The 20,689-nt window shown below is 32.5% G+C and overlaps 1 protein-coding gene across 1 annotated transcript in view; it reads left to right on the top strand.

Annotated features, from left to right (window-relative positions):
- Nucleotides 1-689: 689 nt before the first annotated feature.
- Nucleotides 690-20,689, top strand: part of LOC149749161 (adhesion G protein-coupled receptor L3-like) — a 179,831-nt gene continuing 159,831 nt past the window's right edge. Inside the window, exon 1 of the mRNA XM_089911995.1 lies at nucleotides 690-3,396. Within this exon, the coding sequence (XP_089768121.1) occupies nucleotides 3,324-3,396 (73 nt within the window). The 5' untranslated portion in view covers nucleotides 690-3,323. The remainder of the gene's footprint in view (nucleotides 3,397-20,689) is intronic.

The raw sequence follows: 20,689 nt of genomic DNA on the forward strand, positions 1-20,689 counted from the left end.
ACTATTGCAATTTTATTATATATATGCCCAAATTAGCACATTATTGTGGGGCTGTGGGTGAGAGGTCCATGGGTGGTGAGGCTAGGGTGTGAAAACATATTACCCTCCTCAAGTAATATCTTCTATTCATCTAAATTCCTTTCCCCACCTCTGTTTACAGAGTAATCATGAAAACAAATTCTTATGCTCAAATCAAATGCAAAATAATCTTAGTAGATGTGGCTTTATGCCCTGCTGTGATATCTTAAAATAAGTCCTTATTATAAATAATAGATAACACTTTCTTATCCTTTCTATAAAGTAACTCTCATTGCTTCATCAAGGTGAAAATGTACTATGTCATATGAAATAAACTATTCTGGTTTTCACTAAAGCTAGACTTAATAATTGCAATACTCATACTTCACTATGGAAATAATTTTCCGGCTCCTCCAAAAGGTACAATGTTATAATTAGGCTGGTTTCCTTCTTTAACATGTCCTTTTTCTCCTTTCTCTTTGTCCTTCCACTTCTACCTCATATATCCATGCTGTTCCCTTTTTCTCTACTTGTCGCAATTGGATAACACATTTAAGCAAGGCCTAAGTCTTCCTTGGAAACTTGCTACATTGTCCCCCTTCCTTTGCACAATTACTACCCCTGGTTATGCTCATACATCTTCTTGTTTATTCTACCATAGGGAGAGGAAAGAGCACTGATGTTGGAGTCAGACATTTGGTATGAAATTCTTGCTGAGTAACATTGTCTGATTTTACTTCTCAGTCAACATGAGACAATATTATCTGCCTGATAGATTTGTATGGAGAATTAAATCATATAATTGTATAATAATCTAGAACATTGCTTGGAATATGATAGGAACTATAAAATGTTACTGCTTCTTTTTATGTTGATACTTCATTTACTACGTCTTTTCCATTACAGTGGGAGTTGTGAGAAAAATTGTTCTACTTTATTTGTGATCTCAATAATATCCACCATGGTAGATATTTAGTGTATATTTTTGAAATAATGTATAAATAACTCGCCTAGATGGCTGCCCTCAATCTTTTTTTCAGTTGCAAAACAGTACTGTATATATTTATCTTACGTATATGTGTGTAGGTGTTTGTGTGTACATGTCTGTGTGTATATACATATCTCTTGACGCCATAGTTATAGAGGGGAAAAAAAGACAACTGAGTGTGAGGGGGTAATTGCTTACTTGTTGATGCATCAGTCAATTTAAGTATCCTCCTTTAAGTATCCATTAATTATTACATGCATGTAAAAGAAAGCAATTTTAAATTAGCACCTGCTTTCAAGTTTATTTTCAGAGAAAGTTAAACACTTATGGCACTTATGGTAGTTAAGGAAAAGTTCTAAATGTTTTCTTGTAAGTCAGAGTGTGAATAAGGAAAACAAAAGAAAAATGTTAAACATGATTCCTTTTTACATAATTTATTTTATCTCAGCCATATTTTTTTGTTGTCAATGCTTTCTCTGTTTGTAAAAGTAAAATGTTATGAGAGTGTTTATTATGAGCTTCATTTTTCTATAATGTCTGTGAGTTTAGAAAGAAAATTATTATATCTGTTATTTCCAGATTTAGCGTTCTCCGAGCCTGCCTGTACAATAGTGACTCAATAAATATTTTTGGCTTGATTTATCAAATGGTCTTGCTTCTTACACAACCACATTAAAAAGTATGAGTAGGATAAAACTGAAAAGTAATGAGATGTATAATAACTGTTAAGATATATAGCACTTATTACATACTAGACACTGTTCTGGGCAATACATATTTTTATGTATTGTATATAACTAAAATGACAATTTTTAGCTTATTTAATGTTCATATAACCATATGAATTAATATTACTCCCCCACCATTAGCAGATAGGAAACCAAGGAACCGAGGGCTTAAATGACTTGCCCAAGGTCTTAGTTCTAGTAGAGCTAGTAATTGAAATTGGGTTATCTTGCTTCAGAATCTGTGCTCTTAATTACCATGCTATGAATAGTGGTGCCAGAGATTCAGATAAATCTGTGTAATTTTGCCTTATAACAAAGGCAAGTACTTCAAAAATACTTTGGAATGTGTTTTGGTAGAATGAGGCTTAATACAATCCTCAGTAAACTATCTCTATTTTGAATATTCCTTTCCAGAAATATTTTAAACTTATACTCAAAATGTGAAATGATTTTAAATATATACTATTCACTTGAATAGAAAATAGAAAGAGAGAGAGAGAAGGAAAGAAGGAAAGAAAAGGAAGATCCAGTTTGCATTTGATCAGTTTTAAAAATGCTCACTGTGATAAACATCTTCAAAATTTGAGTCATGTTCCTTTAGTATTTTCACTTCCTAAGATAAGTCTGTGCAAACTTTAAAGAGGGAGCAGCTATATCAGTTTGGTTCAGTAAAATAACTTTACAACGCTAACAATTTTTAATGTCTTCCATATGCACTTAACACTTTTAAGCCAGATTCCTTATTTTAAGTTGTAAGATCCTGAAGGATAGGTTGCATGTTTTACTCAGTATTCTATTCTATGTTCCTAGCACGGTGCTTTGTATTTCAGCGGACACTCAATAAACTTCTGTTGAATGAATTGATTATGGTTGAGCATAATTAATTAACACAAATCTATAATTTTCACAAATTTAATTATAAAAATATTTAGAAAAGTAATATAGTTAATATGTGGAATGATTTCTGAATGATTATTAGGGCCTGGAATGAAAGTACGGCTCATGCATTTAACTTTGTTTAAACACACAGTAATGGTAATGAATGATTTCTTTTTTTTATACTTTTCTATTATTAGTAAAAATTATATTTGTGGAAAATGTTTACACAGAGTTAAGTACCAAATCTGTTTAAACACATTAACAAATTATACAAACTAATCATTAATTATATATTATACAAATGAGTATAGTAATATTTATACTGCTTTGTCCAGCGAGACTGAATTATTTGTTTCAGTCAGTTTGGGGGCTGGGAAGTAAACACTGTGCTAATACATGCATAAATAATGTACCTTAGGTTACTTACTTATTTTTATACATGATGCATGTATTCATTAAAATGAAGAAGGGAGACAGTATACAGGTGTTCTATTCAGGAAGGAAATTTTCAAGGAAATGAGAAAACCTGTATTTGATAACCCTTTTTTTTTCTTATTTGCAGGATTCAGATTTGGGATATTGGTGTTTCTGTTTTGAAGAATATTTCCTTTTGAGCTTTTTTTTTTTAATCATCGGTCTTGGACTACAGAAGAATCAGAAAGACACTTATTTTGTTTCAAGTTTGGAACACTCACTCTTGAGGCACTCTCATGCCTGAGAACATGACCATGTGGCCATCACAGCTACTAGTCTTCATGATGCTCTTAGCACCGATAGTTCATGGTAAGACCTTTAAGTATATTTTTGTGTGATGCTTAATGTTGTCTTAGTTGTTTACACTAGACCCTTCTAAATTTTTGCTCTATGATTTTGCAGCTTTTGCCTACCATATATTAATAGCAGTAAGTAAGGTACCTTAAGCTGCAATAAATAGGATTTCGAGTTTGATTTCTTAAAATACCATTTAAAATGTATATCTAACCAAAGTTTAAAAAAAAATAATGCATGTTTTATTCTTTGTTTTACCACACTTAAGGAATATCATCTGAATTATTAACTATGTCATTTATTGTGAATTATTTTTATTTACATTTTTTTGTAGGTAAAATAACTTTTAATACAGTAAGTATGCACATTTGAAGGAAAACACTTCAAAAATCTACCTTCCTGAACCAAGTAATCATTTGTTTCTGAGTGTTTACTACTCTCCTCAATCTTTAACAAACAGAATAAAAATTAAACCTCTCATTAAAGCAAAATTCTCACATCCCTTTCAATGCAAAAAAAGGGAAAAAACCAACAACATCAAAATGATATCAACATATGCAGAAAGGTATTTTTCTTGAAACATGCTAACACACTCATAAAAGACTGTGTTCTTTGTTCATTTAGACAGCTTGGTATTTATAACATGAGTATGATAGTTAAGAAATGATCTCCCTTTGCAAATTTTATAAAACATATAATTATTCAATAAATAAGCAAAACAAATTCTGTACCACTTAGTACAATATTCACGGGATCTCTCTAAAAATTGGCAAATTAAACTCTATATATATGTTCCTTTTTCACAATTTAAAGTTTTCTACTAATTATCATTGGTTTTGCGCTAAGATGAAAATGGCATAATATAGTCACTATCTCATACATTAATGGTAATTAGAACAAAGAAAAAGGGACACAGCTGTATTTGCCACTGCTTAGAAGGTCTCAGAATATTATAGTTTAGCAAGCAGCTGAAAAGCATTTTTAGCCTCTTCAGCTCACTTTTGGTTTTTAATTGACTACAGGGATCTATTGTAGTTCGTCAGTGATGTGAATCCGAATTTGGCTCATATATAAGTTTCACCATGAATTCTGCATTCTGCTGTCAGTATAAAAACTGGATATTATCACTTCTCTCTTGACATTTTCCCTAAAGTTCCCCTGATTTAACACCTTTATTTCTAACAAATCACTATATGATAGTGTTTTTTTAAAAAATGAAAGTAAAATTATACAACCATCTACTTTTAAACAATATAAATTTGTCAGATATTTCAAAATTTTTCCTTAATTCTTATATTGATGTAGCACTTACATACTCACATACTTGGGCACATATAACATTTTGTGATATGGGACAGTATAAGAATTATGCAGCTTTAAACAAGTGCTTTTCTGATTATCTGTATATCTAAAGATGATTCTAATTAGGTTTTTAGATGTTATAAAAACACCTCACTCATAAGGTTACTTTGAAGATTAAATAAATAGTATATGTAAAGAATCTAGCACAGTGCCTGACAGATATTGTGACTGCACACATTAATTTCCTTTATCATACTATCTGCCCCTCCAGTTTGTTTTTGTGCCAGTAAGTTGTAACAACTAGGAACTAGCTAACCCTGAGAGCTTTTTCATTTGATGTTGATATTCAGAAAAAAAAAAACAAAAAAACTCTATGTACAAGTCAAGTTTAAAAAGTCAGTCTAAAATTGCACTGTTAGAGCAAGATAGGTTAAAAATAGCAGAAATAGATATTGTAAGAAAGACTCCCTTTTCAGAGGTGAAATTTCTGGTCTCCAAAAACTGACACCTACTGTGTATTTCAGTGGGCCCCAAACATGGCTGAGCCTTAGATCATAGGTCTTGAGTTAAGGCCTGTACTGAGCACACATACACACACACACAAACACACACAGACAATCTCTCCAAGTAACTCTGAGAAGTATTTAAAAACTCCTAATAGGGCACAGAGAATATTGAGCCTGGTATATAAAAAATATAAAACATTTTGGCTAAAAACTAAAGTAATTCTTTCCATTGGATGTGAACCACCTTATATTATCTTCACTTTGAACCATATCAAGATAAACAATATAGAAGCGTTCCACTTATAAACTTTATTCTTATTACCTTGTGTAAGTATTTTAAAACTTCACACCAGAGAAAATGCAAATCAGTTTTGTCTGCCTTCCATAGGAGACTTTCTCCATTGCCTTTGTTATACCACTTCGGGCTTGTAAATAAAGGGCTTCACTTGAGCAGCCTTTTGGAATCCAACATACTCATAAACAGAGGAGTGTGTGTACCTTTGAGCAGTGATGAAATCTAATAGGATAGGCATTTTTAGAGTCCCATATAGCTTAGAGTCCTAGTCCTGGCTTAAAGGAATACCATATAGCTCGAAACCTTAGAGGACTGAGGTAACGTGGATGTCTCAGTTATAGAAGTACTCTTGTTTCCAAAACATCCCCTTATAGCATCTCTTTGCCTACTGCTGTTGAGATGCCTAGCTTCATTTGTCCTTGAGACCATAGAGAATTAACTTTTCTGGGTATTACCCGAATTGCTGGCCTTTTCTCCAGAGTAAATAATAATGATGACTATAAATTCTGTAGCCATAAACTTTAGAGGTATTGGTACAATTAATTATCACAACATTCTCATGGGTTTAATGTTATTTATTGTTATCATCATTATCATTAACTTCTTATAGTAAAATCCTTGAGGTACCAAGTGGCAAAAGAACTTGACTAAAGTTGCACATGAGACCCAGAGAGGTTTTAAAACAAAGGACTTAGCTTCTTAAGCTCTGGTCTTAATGCCAGTAGATAATCAGTTACTATCAAGGCCATTCTTCCCTACAGAAAAAATCCCACCTCAACTCTCCTGGTCCTTTGGGAGCAGATAAGGCAGAAAAGTAGATTACCTGCTTCTTCCATGTTCTGGGCACAGACAGACTGGGATTTGAAGTCTAACAGACCTGAGATAAAATTTCAGCTCTACTGCTTACAAGCACTGTAACACTGTTACCTGGTAAACTAGTTAACACATGTCATTTATCATAGACTATGAACCAGAAAACTGTGCTAGTTGCTAAAGGTAAGGTAGTGAACAAAAGATTCTTAATTTTCCCCTCAAGCTTACAGTAACTTAAACATTTGTAAACCTACTTCTCATCCGCAAGAATGAACACTTACTCCATGTGCGGTTATTTTAAGAAATTGATGGAATGATATGTGAATAGTTTCTAACATAGTGCTTGGCATTCAATAAATCTTTATATTTTATTTTCCTAGCCCTAACTACCTTGAAATAGAACTAAACCTCTCAGCATTACATAAGGAAAATGCGTAATTATCATTATTCTTACCCTGATAATTGAAATCTTTTGCTACTTGGACCTCAGCATTTAAGTTTTGCCAGAAAATTTTAAAACTAGTATCTAAACAAAATTATTATCAAACTGATATATATATATGTATATATATATAAAGGCTTAGTATATAATTGTCAGTATATAATAATATAGTATCTAGTTGTCAATTGTCAGTGCTAGTAGTATATAATTCGTAGTATATAATTGTCAGAGAAGCATTTTTTGCATGATTTCTACACGGGTAAAATTAGAAACTAAGCTGAAGAATTAATTCTGAATAATGTTTACATTAGTTGAATAATCTCCCACATCATCCTAGAAAGTCTGGCCAGTGTTTTTTATAGGAAAACAAAATTAATTAGTATATCCACATTGTGTGTATATATATATATATATATATATACACACACACACACACAAGTTTTAAATTAAGAAATGTCTCTAGGTCTGTGTTTATCTGTCCATATTTTATGTCTCTGTGTACCTCTGTATTTCTCTTTTTCTGTTTACCATGACTGTGCCCCCTTCTTGTACAGCCATAAAATCCTTATCTATAATGCAATGAGACCTGGCAGAAGTAAAGAGAAGCAGCTAAAGCAGGTGGCCAGTTCTTTGCTGTTAACTAATGTAGTGTTGCATGAAGATAAAAGTTTTTTTGTTCTATTGATCTTGTTGGGAGCAAGAGAAAAAGGGGAAATCGGAGAACAAAAATCAAGTGATAACATGGGCACCTGGGACTCATCCTTATTGGCAGTAAAGCAATATGCTTCAGTGTAGGACCTGGACTAGGACATCTGGTCCTGGGAGGGATGTCACACAAGCTACAATGGGTTGGGAGTTGAGAAGGTGATTGGGGTGCTCAAATATTTTAACTGCATCTCATCTTAATTAAACTGTGTTTAGAAACTGTCACAATTAAAAAGATAGAAAACAGGATCATTGGAGCCTACTGTGTGCTAAAGGGAACAATACTTTTTATGGTACCTTTGCAGAAAAAAGTAGAATTTAAAAAAATTCTTCTGTGACCACCATATGTGTACTTTTTTCTGCAAGTCTATTTTTTTGTCATTAAAGTTGAATGAATATTTATATATTAATGGACTTTACAGGCAAACCTGTTCTTTATTATGTCCAAGAAGTTAATTATTATAAATAGTTCTTAGCAGGGACAAAACAATTGTCGAACGCATATATATTTCGTACTATATGTTTTATGTAATTTGCATTTTATTATTAACTATTTTTACAATTATAATATTTAATGTGTCAATGGTTTAAAATAATAATTTAAAATATTTTTTGACCTCTAATAAAATGTAAAGCTTGAGAAAGTACAAAATTACATTTTATAACACAACATATTACCGTATAATTTTTTTATGAAGTCATGTTTTATTAATTGTGAAAAAGACAGGTTGACTTCTAAGCTCTGCTTAACTTTGTTATTTTTAGAAATTAATCATCCTTTAAATGTTTATAATGTTTGCCAGCCTAGGCAATTTGTCATACTTGCAGTAATATCACTGTTTTTATGGTCAAATATGTTATACAGAAAAATCTTTGTCATTATCATGTTATTTGAGGTTACTACGAACACATCCAACACCATCTACATTAGCCACTCGGTACTGAAATTCAAAATATATATTTCAAAAGTTAACTATGCAGTCTCTAATATCACAATATTTACTACAAATATGCATGCCTGACAGCTTTCCTTTGTAAGAATGTGTTTAGGAGCCTTCCCTACACATTCGGTATGCAGGTTGGCAATTGGAAAATAGTTTTATTTTGCCTTTGCACTTGCAAAACATGTTATATGTGAATTTTATTGTAGTGATACTCTATGAGTAACACGGGTATACCTTGAGAATAAAATAACATTTTTATTTTCAGATTTTATGTACTGTGACTATTTGGGGGGTTTAGGATCATATTTTTTTGTATTTCTTGGCTTTGGGGTAGACTGTGACTGCACTAGGATGGTCATCATACACTTGATATTGAATGAATTTCAAAGTATTTTGATATATAATATATAAATAACTAATTATCTGTTTTCCTCTTCTTTGCATTGCTATTTACTTTCATTCTCAATGTTAAGAATAGTTCTCTTATATTTATAATTTAATATAAATAGCCATAGTGCATTTTTCATACATTTATTTCCTCCATTCTGATTGGGAAAATTCTCTTATATTTATAATTTAATATAAATAGCCATAGTGCATTTTTCATACATTTATTTCCTCCATTCTGATTGGGAAATGATTACTTAATGACCAAATAAAAAATTGAAATGCAATAAGAAAGAGTCTCATTGATTTGTCATGCAAATAAGACACTATATATTATATTTTTTTAATTCGACAGTATAGAATAAGGCCCTATTGAATTCTGTTTTAATTCGACAGTATAGAATAAGGCCCTATTGAAACATAGGATTAATTCATTCTCTATTTCATGTTTTTAATTGATAAATTGAAAATAAACTATTTACATTTTAATACTTATATTTTTGTTTTATTTGAATCTATATTTGCCCTATATTACCATCATGGCAGAATTAGTTTCTTTAAATAAAGAAAATTGTATTCCTATCAGAAAAAATATATATGAAGGATTTGATCAAATAAGCTAGGCTAGCTAAGGATTTGCAAGAGAAATATGCTAGTTGTACTTACAAAAGTAATAGATAGACATCTTTGTACAAAAATAGATTCTCACAATGACATTTGATAACCTTCCAGTGTTTATTTCGTTTACACATATTATAGTTTGCGGTGATTTGACTGTCCAGAAGTCAAGGTTGTAGCTTACTGTTAGAGCACAAGAACATAGTCTCATGTATTTTTTTGTTTGTCATTACCAGTGTCTCCTACTTTATTGTCAAAGTAATTCTCCTCATACAAATTTAGATCAGAAAGAAAAAATCCAATAATCCCATGACTCAGTGGTATAATTAATATTAATGCTTGTTAGATTTTTTTTGCAGTTATGTGTATGCACATTTTTTAAAAAATTGGAATAATGCTAGAAATAAAAGTTATATTTTAAATTTTGACTTAACGTTAAAATTCAGACATTTCTAGCATCCTATTAAAGTTTCAAAAAATTATGATAACATGTCATATGAATGAACCATTGTTTAACCATATGTTGAGGGCTCAGCATTGAAGGTCACTGATACATTGCCATTACAAATAGCAGCAAAATGGAACACGGTTGTATATAAAATTTGACTGCATCTTTGTACCCCTAGAAGAAAATCTCGAGATATGGAAAGTAAAAGAAAAGAATGATTCATTTTTAGGTTAATTAATAATTACTTAATAATTGATAATGAATAACTTAATACTATCTAAAATGAATGGTAGTAAATGATCAATACAGCCTTGCTTGTTATCATGACAGTTTGTTTAAAACAATTCCACAAATTTTGGCTACTATAATAATGAGCAAAATATAAATAAGAAGAGTAAATATTCAAATATTAAGATATAATTATTATTTGTAGGAGTATAATGATGTACTCAGAAAATTCAAGAAATAATAACTTTCCCAGAATTAATGGGAGCACTGATTTCAGGCGTATGATTCAAACATACATATATGATTCCATCAAAACAGCAATGAAATGCCTGAGTTACTTAGGAAGTATCATAGCAGGAACTACATGGAACCTAAGAGAAGAAAAATGTGAAACTTACTGGGAGTTATAAAAGAAGACATGCAATATACCATGTTCTTAGATGAAAAGACTAGGAATAGCAAAGTTGTAAGTTATTTTCAAGTTAATTCATATATATGTTCACACACTGCATTCAGAGTACTGATGTGAGCTTTTCTATGTAGAAATTCAACAAAATTATTCTAAAAAATATATATAGAGAATATTAAACAAAAGTTAATAAGAAATGAAAAGAGAAATAGGATGACATAAATTGAACATAAATATATATATTATGAAAGTACAGTAATTAAGATAAAGTCTCAAAATTAGGCAAATTGATCAATTGTAAAAGAGATCCCTGAAACATTACTACACTCTGTATGTTTGTGGTGTAATTTGATAGGAATGAGTCCTCAGAAAATCAAATATCTAAGACAAGAAGTAGTCAAATAGGGATCCAATCAAGTGTGTGTATGTGTGTGTGTGTGTGTGTGCTTCCAATTATATATTATGAAATTTCTGGAGAAAGAAATTTGAGTTACCTACTTTAATTTCCATTCTTTTTTTTTTTTTGCGGTACGCGGGCCTGTCACTGTTGTGGCCTCTCCCGTTGCGGAGCACAGGTTCTGGACGCGCAGGCTCAGCGGCCATGGCTCACAGGCCCAGCCGCTCCGCGGCATGTGGGATCTTCCCGGACTACCGGGGAACGAGCCCGCGTCCCCTGGAGTCGCATTGGCAGGCGGACTCCCAACCACTGTGCCGCCAGGGAAGCCCTAATTTCCATTCTTGAGCAATGTATTAGATAGGATAAACTTCGGCTGTAGTCACAGTAGATTCCAAAATGAATAATGGATTCTAGAGAATATTTTCTTGTTCACCAAGCATTCCAAGGCAGGTGTTTCTGGTTGTGTGTGTGTGTGTGTGTGTGTGTGTGTGTGTGTGTGTGTGTGTATGTGGTAGGGGCTGGGAGGATGCCCTTTTCTTGTTCTCACAGTTATTCAGAGACCCAGTCTGATTTTGGAACAAGGGTTCCAAAATCTTTCTGAGGCTCATTGCCATTCCTGTCTACAGGAAGGAAGAACAAGCATTGGGAAGATTCCAATGGAAGTTTTTTATGGATATGCTTGGAAATAGTGCACTTTACTTTTGCTTCCCTTTTCATTAATTAAAACTCTTCCTCATAGCCACATCTATAAATGAGTCAGAAAAGCATAGTCCTCTTGTGATAAAGGAAGAAGAAAATATTTATAAAAGATGCCATGTGGATTTTAAAAAAACTAGATCTGATGCACCAATATCTTTTTTAATGTATAAATGGGAGTTTAAAAATATCTTTATTGATTTATATTTCACATACCATAAAATTTACCCACTTAAAGTGTTTAGTTCAGTGAATTTTAGTGTATGCATAGTTGTGCACCCATCGCTGAATCAATTTTAGAATGTTATCAGTCCTCCAAAAAGAAATTCTGTACCCATTAATAGTCATACCCAGTTTCCCCTTCTCCCCAGTCCCTGGCAACCACTAACCAATGTCTCTATGGGTTTGCCTATTGTAGACATTTTGTATAAATGGAATCATATAATTTTTTATCTTTTGCAACTTGCTTCTTTCATTTAACATAATAATTTTAAAACTTATTTATATCATAGCATGTATCAGTATTTGTTTCCAAATAACAATCTATTGTATGAATATACCACATTATATTTATTAGTTGATGGAAATTTAGATTATTCCTACTTTTTGGCTAATTTGTGTGTTGCTGTTATGAAAACTCATGTACAAGTTTTTGTGTGGACATGTTTTCACTTCTTGGGTATACACCTAGGAATGGAATTGCTGAGTCATGATAACTATATTTAGCATTTTGAGGAACTGCTAAACTATATTCCAGAGTAGTTGCACAGTTATACATTCCAAACGGCAGTATGAGGGTTCTCACATTCTCACTCGCACTTGTTATTGTCTGTCCTTTTTCTTTTAGCCATTCTAGTAAAGATGAAGTAGTATCTCATTGTAGTTTTTTTCTTTTTTTTTTGACAAACTGAATTAAAATTTTTTTAATTTTTGCTATATAGTAGATCCTTTTTGTTTATCTGTTTTAAATATAGTAGTGTGTACACGTCAGTGCTAAACTCCCAGTCTTGATTTGTATTTCTTTAATGAATAATGTTGAGCTTCTTTTCATGTACTCATTGGCCATTTGTATTACTTACTTGAAGAAATATTATTTAATCATTTCTCAATTTTTATTGTTGATTTGTAAGCTTTCTTAAATATCGTTTTTAGAAAATACCACAAGATATCAATGTTAGAATACATTTAGATTTAAGAATTCTTTAGACTGCATTTTGTAAAAGAGGCTTTTTGCCTGGATTTAGCCACTTAAATCTCATCTATTTTAAATTCACTTTGAAATCATATATCGCTTGTCTAGCCCCACTCCATCTCCTCTTTTGCTTACATATTTGATTCCTAAAAATAGTTCATTAATCTGCTTTCTTTTTATGATGGCAAAAACTAGTAATTGACAATGATTGAAACTTTTTTCTGAGATGTGAACGGTATAGTGGTGAATTATACACAAAACAGCAAGGTAATTCATTGGGTTTTACTATTTAGTTTCCAATTACTCCTCCTTAAGAAAATAGTAAAGAACATTAAGCTTTAATTGTAGTGGCCAGAAATGTTTCTGTTTTTGTTCTAGTCTGAATTCTTGTCCTTCCAGATTCTGGAAATCCCCCTTTTTTACATTTTTTTGTATCATTGCTCAAGTTATATTATAAATATTGAGTATTTTAATTCCATAGACTCGTTTTCTCTGATATGTTCTACAAACAACTCAATACCTCTTTTAATTCATCTCAAGAAATTTAGGCAATTTGTTGTGTCTCTCTATCAAATCTACATATTTTAATTAGTGTCCTCTGGACTCACTCATATCACATCTTTAAACAAACAAACAGAAAAAGATGAGAAATGGAAAAGGACCTGAGGTTCTATATGGAAAGGATCCTAGTAAACTTGCACTATTTCAGCCCATTGGGCATATCTGAAATAGTACTATTTGGGGAGAAAAGATTAGGAGAAAACTAAATAAAGATAATGATTTATAAATGTTAATACTGTGAACAGCTCCTACAGTTTCAAGGAACCCTGAATAAAGGAAGACGTCAGTATTTAGAAAGTAATACTTAAATGAAGCCCAGAAACTGAAATTTAGAGTATTATTCAATCTAAACTGCTTTAGAATCCTAATTTGCATGGTTCTATTGAATGAAGTAGAAGGATTTCAAGCCTTAGAGTCTAATTCCAATTCTATTACTTCCAAGAAACATGACCTTAACCAATTTGAATCACAGTTTCTTTATTTATTAAAGGGGTAATTAGGCCTACTTGTTATAGTATGAGGATTAAGTAAAATAATGTATAGAAAGGCCCAAAGCCTCACACATTTAATCCTGTGAAAATGTGGTCATTAAAACATACCTTTAGGAATTAGAACTAAAAACCAAATGACCTGGATAGTAAGCAAAATTTAAAATACAACACCATCTTGGGTCACTTACTTTCCATAGTGGTTTTCAAAGACTGCATTGTATATTCTTAATCCCCAAATGTGACAGTTTCTCTAATTATGAGCCTACACATTTGTACACACATTCCATCATTATATTCAGGACTTACCCACTGGACTGTAACTAAGTCTTTAATGAGTTACTAATGAACATCTTAAGCTTAGATCAGCAAAAAATAAAAAAGTTAGAGTGTTGAAAAGCTATTCATAGTTAAGCCTGTTGCTTTTAATTAGACTATAAGCCCAATCAAATTTCCTGTCTTCACTATTCTTCCCAGGTTTGAAGGAATTGAATAACGAGTGACAGATGTACCCTTACTTTGATATTATTAGTTTAATGTTTATTAGTTTATTAGTTTAAAGGGGATAAATACATTGAGCTAAATTAGAGAAATCATTGCTTATTAAATACAAAGATAAAATAATATGCAAAATTAAAATAGCATTTTACGATTCATTTTTTTCTTGGACTCAGATGACTTCAAAACCGATTAATTTTGTTGTTGCATTAAGAAATAACAGATGACATGAGGAAAAAAGATCCAGATATGATTAGACCATGTAGAGGAAAAAAACCCTCTATATTTATAAAAGAAAAAACAGCTTTCACACTTTACTTCTCTCCAGGCTGTTAGAGATACTAGGAGAGTAGTGATCATAGACACTACCTGAATTAGATTACGACCATTCTTTTCTGTAGCGCTTGTTACAAATCAACATCGTGGTGACTGTTTAGCAATGATCCTTTTTAAAAAAATTCCTTTTGATAGTGAAGTTGGTGAAACCATGCAAACTTTAAGGGCACATGATTTAATAATGCAGACAGATAATACATAAAATTCAAAGCAACAGGCTGGTATGATGCTCCCTCCAAGGAACACTACATATTTGCTTAAAAGGATGCCTTTTATATTAGTCACAATGGCTCAGGCCAGTGGGAAGAGCTGTGATAGCCCAGATGTTTTATGGGTTACAGGCTGTTGTTAGAGGCAGGCTTGTTGTCGTGGCTCTGCACAAAGATTAGAAACCACTATGCCGATTTTTAAAAGTAGGTGTCCAATAATAATTACACTCTGTGTATATATCACCAACATAATATAATCGATCGTTTTGACCTGTGAGCCTGTTAACATATCAGCTTTCTTGTGAGCCAGCATTTAGGCCTTCATTTAGTATGTGTATTGAAGGGGGCGTGGAGGGGTAAAAGTCTCTTATTACCAAAAAAAAGTACATAAAAAGTTTTCATTTTCTCAACTACCTTCAGAGATGCCAGTTATGGTTAACTTAGGATGGGGGGAAAGAACTCGCTAATGAGACAGATCTCTGTCAAAATATGTATGGTTTTGCTGTTTTTTTTCCCACATGTCGAGTACAATTGGCAACGTGATTAAGAAAAGTGCCCCATTACTACAGTTATAAAGACTTTTAAAGAAATTATTTACAACATTCTGAAAGCACATTTTCTATACCATTAAAATTTTAATATCCTTTAAGAGGGGAGTAGAGGGAGAGAAGTTAAAAGAAAATCCGTATTTTCCAAAGAATAAATTCCAGAATTTTTCTTTTGTTATCATGAATTGAAATCTGTTTGCATTATGTTTACAAAGAGGCAGGTGTTTTTAGTTTGGAAAAAAAAAGCTATTAGTTATCACTCTTCTGAGGAACAAGATATGTAATAGGCATTTTATTTAATTCGAATGAAAATAATGTCTTTTTGTCAGAAACTGATTTTTTTTTTTTTTACAAATTTACATCAGTAGCAAAAATCTTACTCTGCTTACTCATTTTAAGAAATGTTTGAGATATTTACATTACAATATTGCAATCTAGGCAACCATTACAATGAATAAGCCACAATTTTTCTTCTATGTTTAAAACATGGAAGATGCCATACATGAAAGACAATTAAAAATAATCTTTTAGGGCTTCCCTGGTGGCGCAGTGGTTGAGAGTCCGCCTGACGATGCAGGGGACACGGGTTCGTGCCCCGGTCCGGGAAGATCCCACATGCCGCCGAGCGGCTGGGCCCATGAGCCATGGCCGCTGAGCCTGCGCGTCCGGAGCCTGTGCTCCACAACGGGAGAGGCCACAACAGTGAGAGACCCGCGTACCGCAAAAAAAAAAATAAAATAAAATAAAAAAATAATCTTTTAATGTTTCTTTTGTTTTTTAACACTAGGAATTAAGTTTCCCTTTAGCTTTATTCATAACAAGTGTTTGCTTCTTCCACTAGTCTCAGGATGTCTTATATAGCTTTCATAACTTGACTGTTCAGTCTTCTGGTGAAAGTTTAGCCATATTATATTTTATTTTACTGAAACAGCTATGTTGTAGAGAAGGAGAGCAAGGAACCCAGTCTGAAGGGAAAATTGCTTGCCCGCACAGGACATACCAACGCTTCATAAGACAGTTCAGCCCAGAGAAGGAGTCTGTTGAGTTAAATTGAATAATATTCGCGTATACTATGAAGGTTGCTTCATCATACATAGGTAGACAATTCATCACTTCGGAGCCATTTTCTTGTAAGACCCAGAATTAAGTCAGATTTTTCTCTGTGTTAGAACTTCCATGATGTAATTTCTACTTGGTGGCATCCTTAGTCAGGTGCTTGAATTGGAACTTTTATGATGGTTGTTAGAGATTACTACCCAGCCTAGAAAGGAATTTTGCAGCTGTTCACATGCACTTCTAGGGAGAAATCAGGAGAGTAGTAATTTATTTATGTGGCCAAAATGAAGGTGCTGGGAGAAAGGTAGAGCCTTTCAGGTATGCAAAAGGAAGCAGAATTGGAAAATGACCTTTACTTATAAGAAAAGAAATGAAAGCAGTAGTCTGTCTCCCTTTCTCTCTCTTTTCCCTCCTGCTTCCTCCCACCCCTTCCTCCCTCTCTCTATACATAAATAGATAGATATAGTTATAGATATGGGACTGAATTGGATTAGATATTCTGTATCAATCATTTGTTGTTATAAGTATTTCAATATAATTTCTAGCATTTATGTAGCACTTTGCAGTTAGCTGAACACTTTTGCACACAATAGCTCAGCGAATACTCACAACAATCCCTTGAATCATAAGTAGTAGGATCAGTAATTTTAAGATGAACAAATATACTTGGATCTATGATGCAACCTAATGATGCAGTGACATTTCAAATAGTTGTTAGAAGAGAAACTCAAGTCAGAATTCCTTAACCAGCTCATGGAGACTTCTTCCAAAGGCATTTTAATAGCCTACTGAGAATTGCCTTATTTTGTAGACCTATGATTTAAATTAGAAATAAACCAACCAACTCAGCATATAGAAGAACGAGCTAGAAACAAAAGAAGTAAAGTTTGTAAAGTTTGATTTAAGGAAAGCAGTATTGTATTTGCTTAAATCTTGGAAATAAAAAGGAAATCAAGATTCTAAATGTTTAGAAGATTTAAATTTTAATTTAAAAGTAGATTTAAAATTTTAGATTTTAGATTTTAGTAGAGAATAGAAGGGAAGTAGTGTGAAATTTGGTGCTGATTATATACATAGTGAATAGTTTAGAATAATTATGGGAAGCATGATACCGGGAATGTCATTTGGAAAGCCTGAGCAGTAGGGGAAAGAATTTCCTGTTAAGAGGGATAATTTAAACAAAGGATTTGGCAGGTACATATAGGGAATAAGTTTTGTATTCAAGAGATAATAGTGAAAGGCAGAATTGAATATGTAGGTTAGGGTCATAGCTATAATTACAGTACATACATTACAGTAGCTAATTATTAAAAAGATATGGTAAACTATTACCCCAAAACACAAAGACGAATGACTCATGAATATGAATGTTAAATCACATGTAACTCTGATAAATAACACTCTGATGATGTCTTGTTGTAAGCATTTCTCTCTCCTTAGAAATATCTTAGTACTGCAGCCCATTGCTATGTCTAGATTCCAGGCTCACTATTATGATCAATAGATGTTTGGAGGAAGAAGCTGAATAATTGAATTACATCGCTACTCACCTAAGGTGAACAAGAAAATAGAAGCAGTTGAAATTGGTTAGAAACTATGCTTATTTAGTATTTTTATTAATTATAAATCAGTTTTGATCTCTGAAGGCATATATTATTGAAATCTGATATTTTAATATTTATTTCAATTATAAGCTCCACAGATAATATGAAAACTCTGGTACCACCATCATGAATACTTTACCTCTTACATGCTCATTATTTTTCCTTTTCTTCTTGCCTCATATTTACCCACAGCCAATATTCAGGAACTTTGATACTCTGATGGCCTTTGATGTTTGGAGACTACACTTAAACATAGTGGAAATATTTTGATCATTTCAGTAGGTTGTGAAATATTAATTTTTATATTTCATTCTTGCCCACTAGGAAAGCAGAATCAAAGTGTTTAAATAGTAAAAATATCTGAATATGAATTAATTATGTGGACAATTTAAGTATGGCAATAATTTACATTACTTATGATGAACTTTTAATATTATTAATGATTAAAGCAACTCACATTTTAAAAAAATTAGTGTGTCCCTCTTTTAAAAAAATGAAATCTGAATCAGATATGTAATTTTTAAAGAAGTTAAGAATGAAGTTTTTCTCTCTTTGAAGAAGGATAGAAAGAAAGAAGAACAAGATGTATTGGCCTCATCGTTACTTCCTGCCCTGGAACCAAAATTACCTTTGAGACATCCTAAAATTACATACAACAAAGTTTGAAAATGTGGTCTCAAGTAGAGATGGGTGTGGAGCATAAGAGGGATACCTTCCAAGTACAGATAATGTTACAACATTGTGGGGTATTTTTTCATAGTTAATTTGAAAGAAACCTTTCCCTTATGAATCTGGAGAAGAAAAGAGACATTCAGGATGTGAAGGCTATCTTCAGATATCTGAAGACAAATGCCTTCTAGGAGTAGCTTGATATGTTTTGCACATAGCCCATTTGTATCAAATTTAGACAAGTGGATGGAGAAGCCAGAGTATAGATATCACACCTTTTTCAACATGAGGAAGAACTTGCTGCTTCAAATGGGATTGGGTGGCCCAAGAACAGAGTGAGTTTGTGATCACTGTCTCCTTGTGTGAAACTTGGAGATTTTTAGCAGTGATGCTCTAAGGGTTATCTATTGTGTGAGTTGAATAATTCTTTCCAGACTTGAGATTCAGTGCTTTTAATGGAATACCAGACTTACAACAGTGATGTTTATCTTGAAGATTTATTTTTATAATAGCTTCAGGAAGAAAAATTAGATTTATATTTATACTTGAGTAAGTATCTCCCCAGGATTTATATAATACCTTAAGTATAACATATACAATATTTTTTAAAACAAAAATTAAGATTTTGGCTCTGTTCTAACAGCCCTTCTCCATGTGGGCAGTGTAACGTCCCCTCCACTTTTGCTTCCAGTGGTCTGTGACTCTGGTTTCCTTTAATAGAGATGGTCAGTTTAAAGGAGAGGCTGATCTATAGACATATAAGATAATCCAGCTTCATGGAACGCCTTGGAGTCTAATCTCCTTTAATTTATGAGTAAAAGTCTACTTAACTTCCTGGTATTTTTATTTTCCTCAGTCTTACCACATGGAATTATTTTGTTCTTTGATCCAGATCTATTCTTTCTAGGTCCCTAGACTTTGCTTTCTGGTTATAGTTCAAACATTTTTGTCTATTTCTTGTTTAAGCTGAGATTCTTTCATTTAATGCAGGCACTATTATATTTTTCAACTGATGGTGATTCCACTCTATATGAATTTTAAATCAATTATAATTCTCTGCCTACTCTAGCAATTGACCTTTCCTGAAATAATCTCTAATTCAGTAGAGATCATTATTCCTATGTCTTTTTCCCTGTCCTGCCCTAGTCTTTTTTTCCCAGGAGCTTTATTCAGTATCCTAAACAGATGGTTGATTGTCCCCAAACTAAAAACCTTGCCCAGGTTTACAAAGCCCATGATCTGACTGTTGCTTACCTTTCTGATCTCATTCCAGATTACTCTTCTCCCAGTCCACTATATACAGCTTCATTGGCCATTGTGCAATTTCTTGATCAGACCAAGGTGGTTCCAGCCTGAGGCCTTTGCAGCAGGCTGCAATGCTCTTTACTCCTGATTTTTGTATGACTAGAGCTACCAATATTTTGAGATCTCAGTTTAAAGTTTACTCCCATAGATATGTCTTCCATAAAAACCTAAACAGAGTAGCCTTTACATATTACCCTACTTAAACTTTCTATGGTTTACTCATATCTATATTGTATTAAAATTATTTATGTATTTGCATTATTCTCCATCTCCCACACAAGAATGGGTGATTCATTAAAGTAGGTATGTTATCTGTTTTGTTCACCAAAATCTCGAGCACCTAGAAAAGGACCTGGCATATAATGGGAACTCAAAGCATATTTGTTGAATGAATGAACAAGTAAATGCATGTTCCATCACTCCGAATGTCCTTATATGTTAATTTGGCTGAGGGTGAAATCTTTCAACTTTATTATAACTCAAGCTTGCAAGATAAATAATAGCTTTATAATCTTTTCCTAATTTCCTTCCATAGAGCAGTAAAAAAGGTGTTAGCAAAAACATACCTGTATATATTCATGTAAAAATAATAAAAAATTAGTCACATTGTCATTTTGGATAACAAAGAGAATGATATTTTGGAAGTTAAAAG

This window comes from Delphinapterus leucas, chromosome 5 (genome assembly GCF_059928025.1).
Source record: "Delphinapterus leucas isolate spDelLeu-1000000601 "Yukka" chromosome 5, BTC_Dleu_Yukka2, whole genome shotgun sequence".
In the NCBI taxonomy this organism is placed as follows: Eukaryota; Metazoa; Chordata; class Mammalia; order Artiodactyla; family Monodontidae; genus Delphinapterus; species Delphinapterus leucas.